The sequence below is a fragment of the Acipenser ruthenus genome, chromosome 20 (assembly GCF_902713425.1).
Source record: "Acipenser ruthenus chromosome 20, fAciRut3.2 maternal haplotype, whole genome shotgun sequence".
In the NCBI taxonomy this organism is placed as follows: Eukaryota; Metazoa; Chordata; class Actinopteri; order Acipenseriformes; family Acipenseridae; genus Acipenser; species Acipenser ruthenus.
Genome location: NC_081208.1, coordinates 23,348,430 through 23,368,418, shown reverse-complemented (window position 1 = coordinate 23,368,418; position 19,989 = coordinate 23,348,430). Strand labels below are relative to the sequence as shown.

The following is a 19,989-nucleotide window of genomic DNA, read 5'->3' as shown; positions in this document are numbered from 1 at the left end:
TTATTAAAATGGAAATGGAAGAACACTGTGGTATTGACCACAGGACCAGAGAAGTTGAAACTGTATTAGATAGAATCTTTATGAAAATTGCAATATGGCTGGTATGTGAAAACATGCCAATATTCTCTCCTTCTTTCTTGTTTGTTCTCTTAACCAGCTCTGCCAATAGACTCCCCCGAAAGTCATCAAACATCCCTATTCTCTGAATTGGATTAGCTAGTGAGTTAATTACATTTCCTCAAAGGCACTATGGGAGAGATTTATCAAGGTCTTAATGCCAAAATGCAATTGCACCATTTTAAATGAAAGACAAACTGCTAAAAATATTTAACTTTTTTTAAAACGAGTCCTGTCTTTACAGTGATCATTTAGTCAGGACAACTCTGGCAAACGTTACTACTTACCTAATAGCCATTTGACATGAATGTGGGAGTTACCTCCCTAGTACAATCTCTGCTTTTACTTTTGTTCATGGTTGCCAGGAGTTTCCTGCCTATCAAGAGATCCACAGGTGTATTTTAAAGAGTTGACTGCCTGAAGCCTTGCATTGCTTTACATTCCTATGTGCCCCATGTTTCCACTATAAATAAAGGGATGTTTAGTGTTATTATCTCAATGCATGTAGTATTAGTATTGATAGTATTAGACGTAGGTTGACGAGAAGTCAATGAATGAGTGAGTTTGTAATACTGTGCTTTATAATTAAGGGTCTACTTAAATCGCGGTAAATTTACATATTTTTCGCGGGTAGGTTGTGGAATAAAATTAGGATTTCGTGGACCTGTTTAAACATTAAATAAACCTAAGTAGACAATATTTAATCGCACTATAAAAGCCTAAAAATAGTGGTTCTTACTTTCTTACTAAAACAGAGTGCTGTCATTTGTTAAAGGCAAGCATGCAACAACATTCCCCAGTACATAAGTCAAAACAAAGAAAACGTGCCTAATTCGGGTCTAAAATTCTAACTGCTTCAAAAGTAAGCGGCAGGTTGTTTGAAGCGAGGTGGCTGTGCTGGATCGTACCTGTAGTACTGATTTAACTTGGCTACAAACAACAGGAATACTTTTTGTCTGCGCTGACTTTCCAGTTTGTTTTCTGAAAGCTGTTTATTTATTTTACGTTCAGCAGCCTCTGTAGTAGCCTTTCGTTTAATGTGCGATTCTGAAGCTAAATCGCGATCGATCATATTTTCTCCAAAGACACAAAGGGTAATAACCGAAGGTTAGCGGTTGAGCGTGCAGCCTCTATGACCCTTGTGCCTATTGAAGGCAAGGAAGGATCTACCACATTGAGGCAGCTAGCCGCCGTACATATATCAGACAGTAAGGCCCCTCTGAAGAGGGCCCAAGATGTAGCCAACCCTCTAGTAGAATGTGCGGCTACTCTCCCAGTTGGGAGTAAGCCCGCAGTGTAATAAGCCTTAGCGACCGTTTCAGCAATCCAATGCGACAGTCGCTGCTTTGACAGAGTCAACGCAGAGCTCTTGTCCTATCCATGTAGCATCTCGATGCCCTCACTGGGCAGAGGAAATTCAATCTCTTATCTTCCTCTGAAGAAAACGGGGATGGATGGAAGGACTCCAGTTCCACAGACTGATTTAACGTGGAAGGCTGTGATCATCTTGGGGAGGAAAGCAGGGTTTGTACGCAGTGACACCCTGCTGCCATCGTCCCAAATACGCACGCAGGTGCTGTGCACCGACAGCACCTGCAACTCACTGACCCACTTTGTGGAGGTGATCGCCACGAGGAAGGCTTCTTCATAGACAGATACTTCAACTCTATGGAGTATACAGACTCAAACGGGGCCTTCGTGAGAGCCTCCAGTACAATATCAAGGCTTCATTCAGGGAGGACATAATCACTGTGCGCCGGGTAGCCAAAAAATGCACACCCGGAGATACCGAATCTATGGGGGCATGGCACGCAGAAATAGATGCTAAATACACCTTCAAAGTGGAAGGCGACCTGTCAGCATCAAGCAGTTCTTGCAGAAACTGTAAGATAACTGGCATGGGGCAAGAGATTGGGTCATGACCCTTCATCAGACACCAATTCTGGAAATACTTCCACTTGTAGGTGTACAACGACCTAGTGGAATCTGCATTCTGCAAAGTACCCACAATCACGTCTGATAGTCCTAGGGTTAACCAGCAGTTCCTTTCAGGGGCCAGACCCATAGCTGGAACCTGCCCGGTTCCGGGTGCCAAAGATTGCCTCTCGTCTGACCTGAGGAGATCCAGGCGAAGGGGGATCTCCCAGGGCTGGCCTTGTAAGAGCTGGTCACACACCTGGTCATCGCGTAGCATACACCAGGGAGACACAAGGGCTGAAGCCGCGGCGGGCGAACTGAAAAGCAAACGGCAAAAAACACGGTAGAAAACAGTTGGGGGAGAACACACTGTTGTTTGTTTGTTTGTTTGTTTGTTTGTTTGTTGTGGAGTCCCAACTCACCAAGTTGGGTGGGCCTACGCAGCCGGCGAGGTCTACTCTACAGCTGGATGTATGGAAACAGAGCCCGGTGGAGGAACACACGGCTGGTTGGCTGTTGTTAATAACAGCGCTGCAGCTAATCCACAGACAAGCAGGGTTGTGCAGTCTAATACACAGACGGGGGATGCGCAGCGGCAGCCAAACAAACAAGGCCCAATCCAGCTGCCAGATGGTGGCTGGTGGAATCACTTGACAGCGGGGATGTGGCAAGGCCTAGCTCTGTGGAGGAACTGTATTCTCCCAAGAGTGTAGTTTTTAGAAAGCGAAAAACACACACACATGCGAATAGTACTGTGCAGGCAGTCGCTCACACACTACAGACAGCAACAAAGAAGGCAGCCTGCAACACAAGCAGGCTGTTGAAGGACAGAAAAGGAACTTGATTTTTTGGAGTTGCTGTTTACAGGAAAGCAGCAAGCTGGCTTTCAGCACAAATGCAGGTGAACTGCAGTTGACTGAAGAAGCTCTTTTCTATCAACACGCTCAGCTAAACACAGAGGTCTTACTGTACCATCTTGAGAAGCAGAAAAAGAAATGGCTTCCTCAGGATGACAGTTTTAGTCCCTCAGTGGGCAGAACTGAGTGCGTCACCCCAGGAAGGGGCCTATCGACAGCTCTGATATAAAGAGCTCAGTAATACTAGAGGCGGGTAAATCCCCCTCTACGTTGTAAGTGTACCTAGCAGCCAGATCTGCTTGCCATGTTCCCATTGACTCAGTATCCCCGGGCGCTCATATACTGGGGACCCATTTTCTAAACGGTGCTCTGTGGTTACGTCCTCCTATGCTGGAGGTACTGGAGGCTCTCACTAAGGTCCCGTTTGAGCCCATAGATACCATAGAGCTGAAATATCTATGAAGACAGCCTTTCTGTTAGCTATCATCTCCACCGTGCAAAATTCCTGTTTGTGCGTTTGGGACCATGGAAACAGGGTATCATTGCGCATGAACCCTGCTTTCCTCCCTAAGGTGATTACAGCGTTTCACTTGAATCAATCAGTGGAACTAGAGGCTTTCCAGTTCGGGCTTTGAGATGCTATGTGGGTAGAACGAGAGCTCTGCATTAGTCCGACTAGCTGTTTGTTTGCCATTGCGAACAGACCCGAGGTCAAGCCCTCTCTAAGCAGCGACTATCCCATTGGATTGTGGACACAGTTTTGACTGCGTATACTAATGCCGTCCTACCCCCACCTGGGAGGGTGGCCACACACTCAACCAGAGGTGTGGCTACGTCATGGGCCCTCTTCAGAGGTGCCTCGTTAACTGATATATGTACTGCGGCTAGCTGGACTACCCCGCATACATTTACCAGGTTCTACCGACTTAATGTCGTAGATCCCTCTATGCCTTTAATAGGCACCAGGGTCCTTGAGGTTGCACGCTCACACCACCAACACTAGATGGCGTTAGTGAGATGTCCTTCAGATGCTGTCCGCTCATTCTCCCTCACGACGGCTCTGGTATGCTTTCCCAAAAGTGTCATTGGCGGTCATCTTCGAATTGAAAGGGAACGATTGTAACCCCGGTCATCTTCTCTTTCAGGGAACCGGGGTTACATTCGTAACCTATCGTTCTGCTAATGTTTGCTTTGACTTTTGACAGGCAGTGTAGAAACTGGATCAATATATATTTTCTACATTTATTTTAGTTTTAATTCAAATCAATTTATTTTGTTCTTCAAGTAACAAACCATTAACATTTCCTGGCATAGAATCGTTTAGGTAGACGTTGACTAATCTTCTTTTAGCAGAATACTGTAACTGAACTCTACAATTGAGGGCTTCTGGGGCGCTCTCTCAGTAAAAGGTCAAGCTTCTGTAATTAGAACTAAATAGAAAGTGCCCAGAGAGCCAATTTTAAATACTTTTGTTATTAGCAAGCTAAATTGAAGCAATTATCACATCTGCCAGCACAGGTAGGGGTTGTTAATTTAATGACTGAGGTTAAGCAGGATTTTAAACAATTGGCACGTTTTCATCTTTGTGCATTTATGAAGGTACTCATAAACACATTTTTGATACTGCTGTTCTGAAGTTTTGACTACAAACCTATTAAGGATGTTATAAATTGCACTCAGTTTCAAAGGCCCAGTCCACACTCAATAACCGATTTCGAGAACTGTACTCAAAAACATTTTAATTAATCCAGCTCAAAGCATCCACACTAAAGTACCGTTTCATGTTTAGTCGGGCTTAATGCGTACAAACACTATTAAAATAATTTGGTTACAGTTCCTAGCAGCGCGATGGACTGTGGGACTTAATATAACATTATCCCACCATGCACTGTATTTAATGTTTACAACCTGGCAAATATGGAGCCCGTGCCCACGGAAGACATTGTGCTTCTTAGCATGAACGTTATGGTTTTATTTCTAAAAAACACAAGGTACTTTTTATCATAACACGTGCAAATCCACACTGATAATGCACATTTTAATAAATATAGAGTGCCCTAATGGGGTAGTCAGTCCACACCAGCACATAAAAAACTAGCAAACATGTATTTTCACTTTTAAAAATATATCTAGAAAGCTCAAAGTCTGCATGCCTTAGTCTATTATATTAAATTATCCTTTGAGATACTAGAGACAACTCTTATCTTTGCTTCTATATTCACTTTGAAAACAATTAATCTGCTACTAATTTACTTTCTGGTATTTATGAACCATAATGTGTTTTGTTTTTTTATTATTACAGTTGGTGGCCAACAGAAAGATTTTGCTTATTTTCTGCTGGAACATTTACTAACCTGTGGGAATAGTATTCATATTAACCACAGGGGTCTTTGTGAATGTCTGTCTTTTTCCATCACAATGTGTTTTCTAGATAACTGGAGAATCACTGAATGGCTCCAAGCAGTGGTTTTTATTACCAATGTCTCTGAAACAGTCAGCAGCCAGAGAACAGCCACACAGCTTTACCACTCTTATGAGGAACCCTGAAGTCATATTAGTTGGTGCTTAGAGAAGCAGTGTAAGGAGAGCCGAAGAGAACAGGTGTGTAAAAGTGAAGATTTCTCTTGGTAACAAGATGGGCACTAAGGAACTGGCTTTAACTGTTGTTGCTAATGAGTCACCTTTTATCCTGTGGGACACAAACAAGAATCTGTCTTATTTAAGTGTTGGGGTTCATCACACCATACCTTTATACTGAATGTGAAATAATTCTGAAAAAATAAAATGCTTTCTGATAAACTGCTTCCAGTAGCATGTATGAGGTAGGGTAGCTACTTCATAAATAACATGGAGTTTCGTCATACAAATCTTTAAATTTGACTGATGCGCAAAAGTTTATGCTCCCCTGTACAGCATTTTCATATAGAAATAGAAACTGATATAATGTGACAGCAATGTTTTGTTAAATAAAAATAATCAATGTGGGTAGTAGCCTAAAGAAATGCTATGGGTCAAATGTAGTCAAATCCCATCTCACTCACTGACTCACTGTGTGACCCTGAGCAAGTCACTCAGCCTCCTTGTGCTCAGTCTTTCGGGTGAACGTTGTTGTAAGTGCAGCTGATGCATAGTTATATTTTACCTTCTAGTCCCATGTTCTGAGTTATGTCTAATGAATGAATATTTAAAATGGTGTATTTAACTCCGCTGTAATATGTGTAACCTTAGTGCATTTATATGACGGTGGAATTCTGAATCTGTGAATATTCTGAACACTAGATTGAAGATATACTTCCCTGTATTTATTTAACCAATCAACAACAATCACCAAGGAAATACATATTGATTGTGAACGGGGGGGGGGGGGGGGGGGGGATTAAAATGCATTTCTTTTCTGCTCTGAAGTGAATCAGAGTATTCCAGGTTGTGTGTTCAATATTTGCCTTTGGAAAACAGCTTCTCATTGTAATACCTGTTCAGAATATAATGGATTTGGAATAGAAACACTGCAGCGTACTTTTACCAGGTGAGCCACTCGGGGACCCCTTTGAGGGGATTCTTTAACCTCCTTATTTGGTGTATTTGTTGGCTGAAAGTTAGTGAATCTGCAAAGCTTTTTTTTCATTTTGTAAAATAAAATTTTAAAAAAATGCTTATGAAAGACTCGTGGGCTCAATTTCAACCTACTAATTATAACCATGAGTTGTCAAAAAAAACTACTTTTTAATAAGCCCATGCCTCTAGAGGTTTTACTGTGTTTTTTTCTTGTATAAGGCCTGCTTGCTTCACCCCGAATGTTAATATTTCAGATATTTTTTTTGATTGGAGGAGCAGAGTTTTTTTTTTTAATTGTACAATTTTTATATTCTGTTGTGTGTGTGTATGTGTGTGTGTTTTATCACATCTGAATGTATGTTTATGAAAATTGATACATTATAAAAATCAATTAGTATGATGCAACTGGAACAAGTGTGGGAGTTTGTACGTGGCTGCTGTCTACTGGTCTGCTCCTAAATAGTCTTCAGTACGTTCACAATTTCATTGATAAAAGCATTAAGAGGTTATAGAGTAGTTGTTCGTTTGAGACTTTGCTGCTGTAATAAAAGACTGAGTAGCCTATACATTTTATTAAAACACACACACACACACACACAGGGCAATATATCATATGACTGGTTTAAAACATTTATAAAATAAACCAGAATGTGGGTCTCTTAAAACAAATTAAATTGCTCAAGTGTTTAGAATGTTGAAGACTTACAGAAATGTAGAAAATTATAATGGTCTAACTGGGGTTAAACCAAACCTCAGTTTGGTATCAGATAGTGGATTAAATGAGTGTAACATTACAATGAACTTCGTGTTCCGACATGGTCTTGAGATGATCAATAGCTATCCCCTGTGAGGACAGCACAGTAGTTTTAAAACTAATTTAGGATTGATGGGATTGTACCCCAGATGAAAATGTAATGGATAGAGTATAATACAGTGCAACTGTCCACCTTCTTAATTAAAAAAAAAAAAAAAAGTATTACTACTGTTCATACATAGTATTACTTTACTCAACATATTAACCACATAAGCTAAAGCCTTATTATAATTGTCTAACTTTAATCCATTTGATGGCACCTGTGATAAAGTGTGATCAATAGAAAAGACAAACACAACTGGTTACCGATCTATGCACTGTGATGACATCCACCCAGCCTTCAGTGTTTTCATTGCCTGTATAAAATTCCATATTATAAAACATAAATATCACCAAGTAATTATTTATTTAAATTAAATGGTCATTTTTTTAATATTGTTTTTCTGTATTTAACTGAAAATACAAGTAGCCTTGAAAAATACTATTATTGAATTCCAGTGCAAGTAGACACAGATTACAATATCTAATAACTTATAGTTAGAGAACAAAATAATAAGCTTTGAATTAAAAGTACACACCTTATGACAGCCAATCTATTGATTTGTGAGATACATGGTGAAACAAAAGTATTGATTTGATAAAGCTCCAGTGTAATCTTCTTTAGCAGCCTATTATTAACAAGCTTCTGGCTGAGATATATTTTAAAACAGTTTTATTGACAACAGCGCTGTCAATAAAACTAGCACTTTATTTGACTTGTTATTGTTCCTTATTTTAAAAACAACACATCTATCTGTCAAGAAAAGCTTTCTGTATCCAGATGGCTTGAAGTTTAAAAAACTACATTTACATCCCAGTCCCCAGCATCTTGGATCTTGAGCCAAGTGTCCTGATGAAGTACGATAATAGTCCTGCCAGCAGCGAGCCTGGCAATCATACAAAACCACAACTTAGTTGTCATCTTGTTTTGGAGGATGGGTCAGTTTATGTTGCTCTTCTTCAGCGTGTGCTTAGCACTTGGCTCTCTTCATTTGGTACTAGAAGATAAACAAAGTAGGTAATGTGTATACTGAATGACAAAAAGGGCAGAAGTATAACATTCCTTGTTCTAAATACAAAATGTTCTTTCTGGATTTTCAACAGGAGTTGAATTTCACATCATTCTACAACTTTAAACTGATTTAAGTTCTACTGCAGTTGGGCTTGGATTTCCAGTGATCAATGTTAATGAACCAGTATTGTTTTTATATAAAAGCTTGCTACATATATATTCAGCAACAAAATCAAAAGGGGCATGTGACAAGGATGACCGAGGTTGAGACTCAGAGACAGTTTGAAAGTTCAAAATAAAGGTTTTTTAATAAACAAAAACACAAAATAAACCGGCACAAGGGCCAAACAAAAATATTTTAAACAGAAATAATAGACAATAAGCACAAAACAAAACTTACAAAAAATACGGCTTCCAGGCTGGGCAGTGCCTTCACTGGTCAAAAACAAACAGAAAAACAGCACACACAAAAACACTCCTTTCTTTCTTTCTTTCTTTCTTTCTTTCTTTCTTTCTTTCTTTCTTTCTTTCTCTTTCTTTTTCTTCTATAACTCTCTCCCCCAAATGGGAGGCTGAGTGCTTAATTGAATAATTAATTGGTTGGTTGCTCCCACCTGATGCAATCAACCTGGGCAGGGAGGAGAATTTAACTCCATCCCTGCCAGTATTTCCAAAGCCCTCCCCCCAAGAGTCCCCTTATGTCCTTTGGGTGGGCTATTTCAGCGGGCGGTGGTAGGCGGGGTTGATGTCGGATCCCCCAAGCTTCCTTCAATAGCAGGGACCCCGGACCTTCCAAGCACATGAACGCTGGTAGGGAACCTGGACCCTCCAGCAGGAGCAGTGATGGTGGCACCTCTAGTGGCGGAGGCAGGAACGGCGGCCCGTCTCCCTCTGGTGGCGGAGGCGGGAACGGCGGCCCGTCTCCCTCTGGTGGCGGAGGCGGGAACAACAGCCCATCTCCCTCTGCTGGCGGAGGCGGGAACGGTGGCTCGTCTGCCTCTGCTGGCGGAGGCGGGAACGGCGACCCCTCACGAACAGCAAGCGGACCCTCTGGAACAACAGGTGGAGACGGTGGACCCTCAGGAACAGCAGGAGGACCCTCTGGAACAGCAGGCGGAGACAGCGGCCACTCTGGCAACGGCAGTTCTAGCTCCTCCAATGTCAACGGTTCCAGACACTGCATTGGCGGTGGTGGCTGTGGCCATTCTAGTGGCCTCTGAAGTCGGGCTGGCACCTCCTGCCGTCGCACTCGGGTGCGCCTCCCCTGAGCTTTGCACATGCTGCTGAGGGGCTTCAGCCTTCTCCCCTTCTGGCTCTCGGGTCTGTGGCTCCTCCCCTTCTGGCTCTCGGGACGGCAGCTCCACGCCCTCTGGCTCTCGGGATGGCAGCTCCACGCCCTCTGGCTCTCGGGACGGCAGCTCCACGCCCTCTGGCTCTCGGGACGGCAGCTCCACCTCTTCTGGCTCTCGGGACGGCAGCAGCAGAGGAACCAGCAGGCATGCTCCCTCTGCTGGTGACGGTGATGGAGGCAAAACCAGCAGGAACTCTCCCTCTGCTGGTGGACACCTGGACTGTGGACATTCGGCCTTCCCCCTCTTGGGCTCTGGACGCACCGACTCCCCCCTCTTGGGCTCTGGACGCACCGACTCCCCCCTCTTGGGCTCTGGATGCACCGACTCCCCCTTCTTGGGCTCTGGACGCACCGACTCCCCCCTCTTGGGTTCTGGACGCACCGACTCCCCCCTCTTGGGTTCTGGACGCACCGACTCCCCCCTCTTGGGTTCTGGACATTCGGGCTCCTCCCACTCAGGCGCAGGACATTCGGGCTCCTCCCACTCAGGCACAGGACATTCGGGCTCCTCCCACTCAGGCGCAGGACATTCGGGCTCCTCCCACTCCAGGTCTGTGTCCTATAACACCTCCGGGCAGTGGTGCTCCTTATGCCCGTACTGCATGCACTGGGTGAACCACTCCTCTTCCTCCCATGTCTTCCTTCCTCTCTGACTCCTTCTGCTCCCCTCTGTTTGGGTGGGGCAGATGGCCACTGTGTGCCCATATGCCCCACAGCCAGTGCACAACTCTGCCCCAAGACTTTTTAAAAACAACTCCCAGTCGTCATCTGCCTCCTCCTGGGCCAGGGCGTAGGAGCATCCTGACCAGTTGTGGCCGTAGACCTCACAGCGCCCACACCAGTCCGCTGGTGACACCTCTGGGCAGGATCTCAAACGATGGTCCTCCTTCCCGCACCAAGAGCTTTTGATGCTGCTGTCACTGCTGCCGCTGCCTGCTTCGTCTGCCCATTTTTTTCAAAAAAAATTCACAGAACTCAAAAAACACACACACAAAAAAAATACGGCTTCCAGGCTGGGCATTGCCTTCACTGGTCAAAAACAAACAGAAAAACAGCACACACAAAAACACTCTTTCTTCCTCTCCTTCTAGAACTCTCTCCCCCAAATGGGAGGCTGAGGCCTCCTTTTATGCCAAGTGGCTGAGTGCTTAATTAAATAATTAATTGGTTGTTTGCTCCCACCTGACGCAATCAACCTGGGCAGGGAGGAGAATTTAACTCCATCCCTGCCAGTATTTCCAAAGGCAGAGCCCTGCTCTGCCACAGGGCAATACTTACCGTGTTTCATTTTAATCTAATTTTGCATGTTTTTCCTTGTACTATTTTCTGAAATTACATGTCTGTTTGTTGATCTTTTTAAATTGGATTGACTAAGAAATTGTGTGTGTGTTTTTTTTTTATTCAATCCTCTTTCATATTAACCCCCTCCAAAACAATTTCATATATATTACCTGGTGTGCACCATCACTCTCAATATAGGTCTCAAATGAGCAGTTTCAAAAGAAACATACCTCACTTTTTTTTTTTTTTTTTAAATGGCATCGGGTACAAAACTAGGTAAAAGAAAGCTGTCAGTTTGCTTGCATCGCCATCCACAAAATGTTACACTTGCTTACACTTGCAGTGTCTCTGAGGACAAGCATGTTGCTTGGTGCAAGGCGTGTCAGTCAATAGGGGAAGCAGCTGGTTGGTTACTGACAGGAAAGAAGGCCCTGAAGGGGTGGGAATAATTTCTTTACTCTCCAGGTGCAATGACCATGGAAGTGCAAAGCTATTTAAAAACAAGGCCTGCAAACTGAGATTTTTTTTAACCTTGTGTTGAAACAGATATACTGTTTTAAAACAAACATGTTTTCTAAAATCTAGAGTTCTAGCTACAATCACTTTAAATAAATGAACACACTTCTACAAATGATCATGTAACAAATACAAACCATTTTCAGTTGTATTGCTTAAATCCCAAACTAAACCCCCCTCCTGTATATACAGTACTGTATTGTGCTTTAATTAAAACACAACACTGATAAAGGCATTGGGTGCTGTCTGACACTATACTATATTTTACTTAATAAACCATTTTTTAAATCATTCCTGAGCAATGAATTCAAGTTTTGAGAGGAAGGCCTTTGTATTAGAACACTATTGTAAAATAAAATAAAAAGTTATGTAAGCTAATTTTTGCCTTGCCTCCTTCTTCAAATACTGCCACATTGCTCGATCAATGTCATCACATGTTCCAAAAAATCTCGGAATGTTTTGCTGTAGGTTAAAATACGTAATGTAATTACACAAAGGAAGGAAGGATGTATTCAATTACAATAACAAACTCTCTCCGGCTACGTTTTCAATTGGGACAGTTCGAACACAATAATGAGGTACTGTAACACTGCCATTAACAGAGCTGTGTTCATCAAGTACCAAGACAATTTGCTCGTGTTTGGTTTTGGCTCAGCTTCTGAATCTTAAATAACACCATTAATGTAGCCCGGGCTTCAAACTTGCCTTGGTTTTAATTGCTGATTCAATGACGTATGAATTACTGCCAGTTTTCATAGTTACGGCTAGCAATCGTTTAATTATGGCTTTTAAATTTTAAGAAATTGCATACGTACAATAAATACTCTAAGATATGTTCATAATTAGTTGGAACCATATTTACAAAGTATGAAAATCACCAGCCTCCAAATCCAGAATGCCAGTGATTTACATATTGATTTCAAGGTTTTTAAAATATCTAGATTCATCCAACATGATGAATAACAGTATACAGCTTTAGACATATACAGCTTTAGAAGATTGTTTTATTTACAATGAATAATGCAATTGTATAATTGATAAGTTCTAATTCCATTTTAACACTGCTTTTAAAATGATTACATGACCACAATATGGCAGCCATCTTAGGTTGCAGGTCACAGGGCACACATAGATTTTGCCCAAAGAGTGTCCAAATAAATTAATTTGGCAAGTTAACAATACAAAGCAGCTCAAATTAACTACTTGGAGTCAGTAAACAGTAACATTAGCACAACATAAAACTACTGTTGTGCAAATCCAAACATGTTGTTAGCAATATTCAAGAACAGAAGTTCCTGAACTAACTTTAGAATCACATTAATCAATCATCAATGTGAAATGCACCAAATCAGTCTAGTACCAAACGTGTTCTGTTATTACTGGAAACATCTAGAGCCATCAGTAACAACTTGGGAATATACAATTAGTACTCAGAATATACTTACAGTCACAGCCTGCATTATTTAAAGGAACACTATAAAGCTATCTCTTGCTAAATTAAATTAGGTTTGAACCTATTGTGATGCTCTCTATTTCTTTTGCAAAAGTGCTTTTTACATTACTGTTGGGAAATCATGCATCAATACTGTAGCTCTCACTAATATATATTCCATACTTCTCCTGTGCTTATAGGAAAGAACTCCCAGCTGTTTTCCAGAGAGGCACCAGGTATGTAATTTAATGTTCTGTGTCCTCTGTCAAAAGCGTTACATAATAATTTCCTAATCAAAGCTTCAAATCTGCTGCTTTTATGACATTGTCATCAGCCATAAATGTTAGTAACAGCTGCTAGTTTTACTTTTAACTGTTGAGATGATAATAATAATACAATAAATAAATTAACAGTCTAAATTAATTCTCATCATGAATTCTATCATTCATCCTTAACTTTTTAAACCAAAAATAACATGCTGCTACCTCACTAGTGCCCTGCATAGTACCTATGCAAGCAGCAACCTTCTTGGCAACTAGCCATGTGGAAAGTCGAAGGGATTGTTTGATGGCACAGTTCATCTCTAGGTCTTGGTTGAAATAGTAACCCTTTCCCTTTTTTATTTCCCAATAAAAGCAGTTCTGTTAGCATTCTGACCTTGGCAGCTATCCTGTGGCATTGTGTCGCTGACATGGCGGTAAAATGACATTAACACAATCGCAACGTCCCGTCAGGTGATCACAATTTAAAATGACAAGTTACACAGTGATACTTACTTTCCACGTTGTGCAACAACGCCACACTTACGGAAGTTTTACAATTGAGTGACATTCGGCTGAACACTTAAAAGGCTGATTTTTCCTTCTAAAATAATTCGTATTTGAGAAAGGGCAGAGATGGCAGTGTAATTTTAACATACTTGCTGCAGAATTAAATGGGAAATGTACCACACATAAATAAATAATTAAAGGGGTAGTATTTGTTTAGTGATGACTTTGTAAAACAGACTTTAAGTTAAGAAAAACACTTCCTATAACTAAATGTGCTATATGTATTTTTATATATAAATATTTGTGGCTGGATTACTGTAGATAGTATTTTAGTTACATAAACCTACTACAAGTATATAAAATAAACACCCGCTCCAACAGACGTCACCCTAGTTACCGCTGTGTAAACGCAGCGCTCGTGAATGACCACAAGGTGGTGATAAATGCTTCAACTCCAACTTTCAGGAGCCATCCTAGAAACAAGGCTCCCTGGCCTACATTTCCCAGAAACCAAAGGGACGCCCTCGTGGTACTCTGTCTTTTCTGATTGGCTTATTCAAGCAACTGCGGGTTGGCGGGGAGAGAAGGTAAGTGTCGTTTGTTTTTCCTCTGCGTTTATTTATGTACTTTATTTCTTTATACAAAAAAGAAAGCCTATACGCGATAATGGTCATTTGCTATTACTGTTTAAGTTATAATCCTAGAGATCGAAAGCAATTACCCTATTTGAAATTGTGTGTAATTATCCAGCAGTTTAGTCGCAGGGATTTAAAGTTAGTCAGTTAAAATACAAATAAATACAAATGGCAGCGTATTCGATATAGATACATAATCCCATTGGTACTGGCTAGGTGCTAAGACGTCCAAACATAATATGTGTTACCGATATAGAAGGGGGGGATTTGTGTTTGAGTTTGTTTACATGAGTTTGTGACACCTCTTTCCAATTGCAGCCTAAAGTAAACATGGAAGATTCAGTCATACCGTTTTTAGAAAAGACTCTGCAGAGAATCCCATCTTCAAGTCTTAAGAGTATACTGAATGAATGGGGATTCTTGTCAGCACAGCAGCTCCAAGATCTACATTTTCAGCAGTCCAAGCACATCCTACACAATAAAGTGCTCGCTTTCTGTGAGGTAATTGCTGTTTCTCCGAGTAACTGTATTGTGTATGTGTGTGCGCGCGTCTGTGCTTTACTTGTGAACTTAGGGATACAGCAACATTTATTTTTCAGCTTCTTTCTATGAAAGGTGATGGCTACAATTTGCAATACTGTATTTATATCAATACCTATAACTCTTTGGGGTTTCTTTATTTTAAGATTGTTGTCTGTAAAAGTTAGAAATAATAAACATTTATTTTTTCCTCTTAAAAATAACAGGAAAATGGCATGAGAATTCGACATGTAATACAACTGGACATGATATGTGAGTATGGCTTGACATGGGTGTTTTTTGTATGGCAAAAATAAACCTCACAGTCCACAGGCTACCAAAGAATCAGATCCTTTTGGATGAATAGTTTTTAAAGCTTTATATACCCCATTATTGTGTTTTACTTGCAGAAAGATGATTCAGTTGTATTCAAGGTCAGGAGGCAAAACAAATGTAAAAAGTGGGTTTTCCTGGGGGGGGGGGGGGGGGGGGTGTTTTTTTTTTTCTTTTTTACAAATGGCATTTTTTAACTTGCAGATAACATTTTATAGCAAACCCCATACAGATATGTTTCATCAGGGGACATTTCTTTTTCAGCAATAACATTGTAGGAAATAGTTATGTATATATTTTCTTTTACAGACAACCATGAATACCCTAATAAGAGAAACTGGAGTGTTTATCAGTTCTCCGGACAGGAAGGTAAATATACTGTAATAGGCAGTTCTGTCTATGAGCTCAGTTCTGCAACACTAATGTAAACTAGAAGTAAACTAGACTTAAACTGCACCATGTCATTTCCTGAAGTGAAGTGACAACAAAAATAATATATCGCAGGGAGCACAAGGGTAGGTATGAGTAATATACATTATGGAAGTTTAACAAAAGTTAGCATATAGGTTACTATTACTTTTTTTCTAAGGAATAATGGCATTACTGTGGTGTTGTGAGTGTAATAATGGAATTCCCGAGTCAATAAAGCCTGTGACCATTATTACCAAGGAACACTCCACAGCAATGCTATTGTCGCTATTCTACTACAAGTTATTTATTTATCTTTGTTTGACTGAAATAATAATTTAGTCCACTGAAAGAGTTAAATTTGAGAGCAGGGCTTGAGCATCCATGGTAACAGGTGTTATTAATTAGTTTAATCTCAGTTGTGCTTTATTTGCAGTTCCCCAACTTGTTAACAAAACAGCTGACCTTCATAGAAGACAATGGGGGATCAGTGTCCAGTTGTTCTGTAATATAAACTAATGTACTTTTAATGAAATCATTGGGAAGCAGTGTGGAGTAGTGGTTAGGGCTCCGGACTCTTGACCAGAGGGTTGTGGGTTCAATCCCAGGTGGGGGACACTGCTGCTGTACCCTTGAGCAAAGTACTTTACCTAGATTGCTCCAGTGAAAAAAACCCAACTGTATAAAGGGTAACTGTATATAAAAATAATGTGATGTCTTGTAACAATTTTAAGTCGCCCTGGATAAGGGCGTCGGCTAAGAAATAAATAAAATAATAATCATTGTGTTGGCAACTGTTCTATATTTTTTGGTTTGTTTTCATACTCCTTCCACAGATGATGCCCTTGTATTAAACATGACAGAATTTAGTCAGAAGTTCAAAGTAAATCTGAAAGACCTTTTAAGACATGTAAGTATTTAAATTTATTTATTTAATGCATCCTGGCCACATGGATATAGTGGTGGTAGATGTAGGCATGTCTGCATGACTTACATATATCTAGAGAACCCTTATTCAATTATGCTGAAATCCAGTTATGAAATCCAATTATGCTTTCAATATAACCCTGCCTGGTAAAGGCAAATTTACTTGATTCGACTGTTTCTCAATACTGGAGAAACAGAACCCCTAACCACTAGATGCAAACACTATAAAATGTCTAATAATGTTTGTGAATAGGACCCATGTATGGTGCTGATAGAAAAACCGTTTCAGTTGTGCTATGTGTTGTCTTCTTGTTTCCTTGCAGGTATCCATTGGTATGAAGAAATGTGAAGATGATGCAGTATGGATCCGTGTTGCCTGGGGTGACAATTTTACAAAGCCCAACCAATTTAAACCCACATATGTAGTGTACCAGTTACAGACTCCTTATGTGTTCATATCCAATTTGAATGTTAAACACAGACCACTGCTTTCTCAGGTAACTGTCTGTAAAGTTTGCATGGATTTATGTTTGCATGTGACTGATTTGGTGATGACCGCAAAAGTGTCTACTGCTTTTGAAGTCATGACCAGTGTATAAAATGATGATCTTCTTGGCTGATTTCATAAGTCATTAAATATACACACTTTTCTAATGAACAGGCACTGGTTATTGCAACTAAACATGATGAGATCAAAGAGATTCAGCTGAGAGGACGCTGTTTGAAGTCACTGAAGGATTTAGTGTTGCGACGATATAAACAGGTATATTTTATAAATCCAAGAACACGAGCAAGACCTCATTATAGGCATGGTTCATACAGGTTCTTGAAAACCTCTTTTAGGTCTAGAAAAGATGTTCAGGCAGTTTTTAAATGTTACTTGATTTGACAAACTATGTCAGGGAAATATCTTACGTCCTGGATTTTAATGGTCAAAGAAGCTTAAAAATCTGGTGGTGGGAGGTAGAAAATGATTGCTGTGTAAGATTATATATTTAAATAATAAAATGTTTCTCTGTGTTTGTGATATTTATTTATTTATTTATTTATTTATTTATTTAAGTCTTTTCAGACTCATCAGCTAAAACCCCTACAGGAAAGAAATTCTCCAGAAAGGGGTATGTAAAATGCGCATTCTTGTCAAATTTGCAGGGTGTTCTGTAACACTTAACATTTTTCCTAGTACAGTATAGTTATGTGATGTGGATTTTACAGCTTATTTGCTTGTCCCCTTGAAATCGAAAGGATTTATTTTAATTATTATTTTAATGAAAGTTATATCTGGTAATATACTTATCCTGATAAATATGTGTTCTGTGTTTGAGATCAAGGTATTGTACATGAACATGCAAAACGTCTGGCTGACTTGAAGGAAGTAGCCACACAAACATTTGGAGATGGACCTTTGCCGAAATTAGAGACTGCGGTTTTTAAGGTTTGTTTTTTTCAGTAAAATGAGTCAAGTTTGCTTTTTCAATGTTTTGCCTGAATTTGTCTGTTTAATATTGTGTCTAAGAATATACAGTAGCCACAATCACTGTTAGATGCAGTGTTGCACTCTTTCATTACCTGGAAATTGGATTGGAAGAGTATTGTACAGGCATGAATATGTTTGTTTGTTTTTTCTTTTATTTCCAAATGTATGATTTGAAGTTGGTGGTTTTACTTTTTTTTGTAATACAGATTCTAAAAACAGCTTTTTATTAGATGTATGAATGTTTGTTTATAAGAATGATATTTTAAGATACATGGAACTTTCTGCTGGGCAGGAAAGTTATCTGGAAAAGTATTACTGATCAAAGCTTGACTTTGGCAAAATGTGATTTACTGTGTGTGTGTGTGTGTGTGTGTGTGTGTGTGTGTGTGTGTGTGTGTCTCTCTCTCTTCTTCCCCCACCCCTACACAGCTTGAAACCAAGTTTAAGGATCCAGAAAACAGAATATTAACAAACAGACCAGAGCCTTTTAGATGCGCTGTCAAGTTTTCAAGCCCAAGCTTCCTGGAATCCTTAAAATCTTTAGTGACACTGGGTATGAGCTCTTTTAAATGGATTGTATTTGTGTTTGCATTCTGATACTACGGTATATTTATTAAAGGAGGATTTACTATCTTCACACAAAAATGATTCCACAAACATTCAATATTTTGTACTATATATTGAGATACATACATAGCTGATTTTGATTTTAACCTTGTGTAGATAGTGTTCAATATAATTCTTGCGTGTTCATTTCTATAAAAATGTTTCTTGTCATACGATATTCTTGTAAATATTAAAAAATGTTCATTCAAAGACATATGCAGTCAATTATTGTAATCTAGTATTGAAGGAAATACAGTGTCAGTAACTCTATTTTGGTACTCTGTACATTTTATTATAGTAATTGGTGTGTACTATAATGTGTTTTTCTTCTGACCTTTTCAGGTGTTGCAAGCACTCCTGTGTCCCCGCTGCTTTCATCCATACCACAAAAAGCAAGAAATCATTTTGTAATCTCAGAGAGAGGACCTGGAGTACCCCCTACACCTGGCCCATAACCTTTTGAAGACAAATGCTGGACATTTATGAGCCTAATTATGGATAAGCTGCACCACCCCCCCAAGATGGAATGGTTCCTTATGGAGGATGTAACTAATGAAATACATCAATTTATCTTACCTGTCAAGCGCTTTCACTGCTGATTTTCATATGTGAAAAGAACTGCAAATGCAAGACTTGCATAGCGAGTGGATGTGCTTGACAGGTAACATTTAAAGAAGTATTTAATTAGCTACAGTATGACTACTTTAAGTGTTTAATTGTGATGTTTGTTTTGGGGTTTTTTTAAAATTATTATTACACACATAATTTTAATCACAAAATTAAACTCCTGTATGAATAATTATTTAAAAAACCTTCCTGTTGACATTTATTGTTACTCAGGGATATGGGGTTTGTTCAAAGTATAGGACATTTCACTTTATGTTATTCACATTGTCCAATTCACTTCATCACTTGCCTAAGCTGACCGCGCTGCAGGTAGTTTGAAACATCAATCCCAGCCCACTCACTGTGTACAGCTCAGCAATTGCGCCCACAGGCAAGCTCCCATACTGGAGGGTGGGGTTTGGAGCTTTTTAACAGGACCTTGAAATCGTGTCGAATAAACTGTTTTATTTGCCATAATATTAAACACATTGTTTTTGTTATAAAAATTAAAAGAAAGATTCTCTCCTTTTGTGTTTGTTGTACATAAATGAAAACTTCGATGGTCACTTGGCTAGTAGTTTGAAAAATAAAATGTGTGTTCCTGTTAATTGTTTAAAGTATAATTTTAAAAAAACAAATTGTGGCAATATGTTTTCACAGGGAAGTATGCATCTGGAGCTTAAACATTATGATTTGTTTATTTAGCAGATGCCTTTATCCAAGGTGACTTACAGAGACTAGGGTGTGTGAACTATGCATCAGCTGCAGAGTCACTTACAACTACATCTCACCCAACGAAAGACGGAGCACAAGGAGG

The 19,989-nt window shown here is 39.9% G+C and overlaps 1 protein-coding gene across 1 annotated transcript; it reads left to right on the top strand.

Moving 5' to 3' along the window:
* The first annotated feature begins 14,115 nt into the window (after positions 1 to 14,115).
* LOC117425000 (centromere protein N-like) lies at positions 14,116 to 19,697 on the top strand. Its single transcript, XM_034041602.3, has 11 exons — positions 14,116 to 14,248; positions 14,615 to 14,797; positions 15,043 to 15,088; positions 15,458 to 15,517; positions 16,393 to 16,466; positions 16,807 to 16,980; positions 17,145 to 17,246; positions 17,547 to 17,601; positions 17,809 to 17,918; positions 18,390 to 18,513; positions 18,909 to 19,697. The coding sequence occupies exons 2-11, from the start codon at positions 14,627 to 14,629 to the stop codon at positions 19,019 to 19,021; spliced, it is 1,029 nt and encodes a 342-aa protein (XP_033897493.1). The 5' UTR covers positions 14,116 to 14,248; positions 14,615 to 14,626; the 3' UTR covers positions 19,022 to 19,697.
* The last annotated feature ends 292 nt before the right edge of the window (positions 19,698 to 19,989 follow it).

What these genes read in the sequence shown, in the direction of transcription:
- LOC117425000 (XM_034041602.3), top strand. Translation starts at nt 14,627, where the DNA reads ATGGAAGATTCAGTCATACCGTTTTTAGAAAAGACTCTGCAGAGAATC. An exon ending in AAGTGCTCGCTTTCTGTGAG is followed by an intron (nt 14,798 to 15,042) that starts GTAATTGCTGTT and finishes TAAAAATAACAG; the next exon opens with GAAAATGGCATGAGAATTCG. An exon ending in TAGAGACTGCGGTTTTTAAG is followed by an intron (nt 17,919 to 18,389) that starts GTTTGTTTTTTT and finishes ACCCCTACACAG; the next exon opens with CTTGAAACCAAGTTTAAGGA.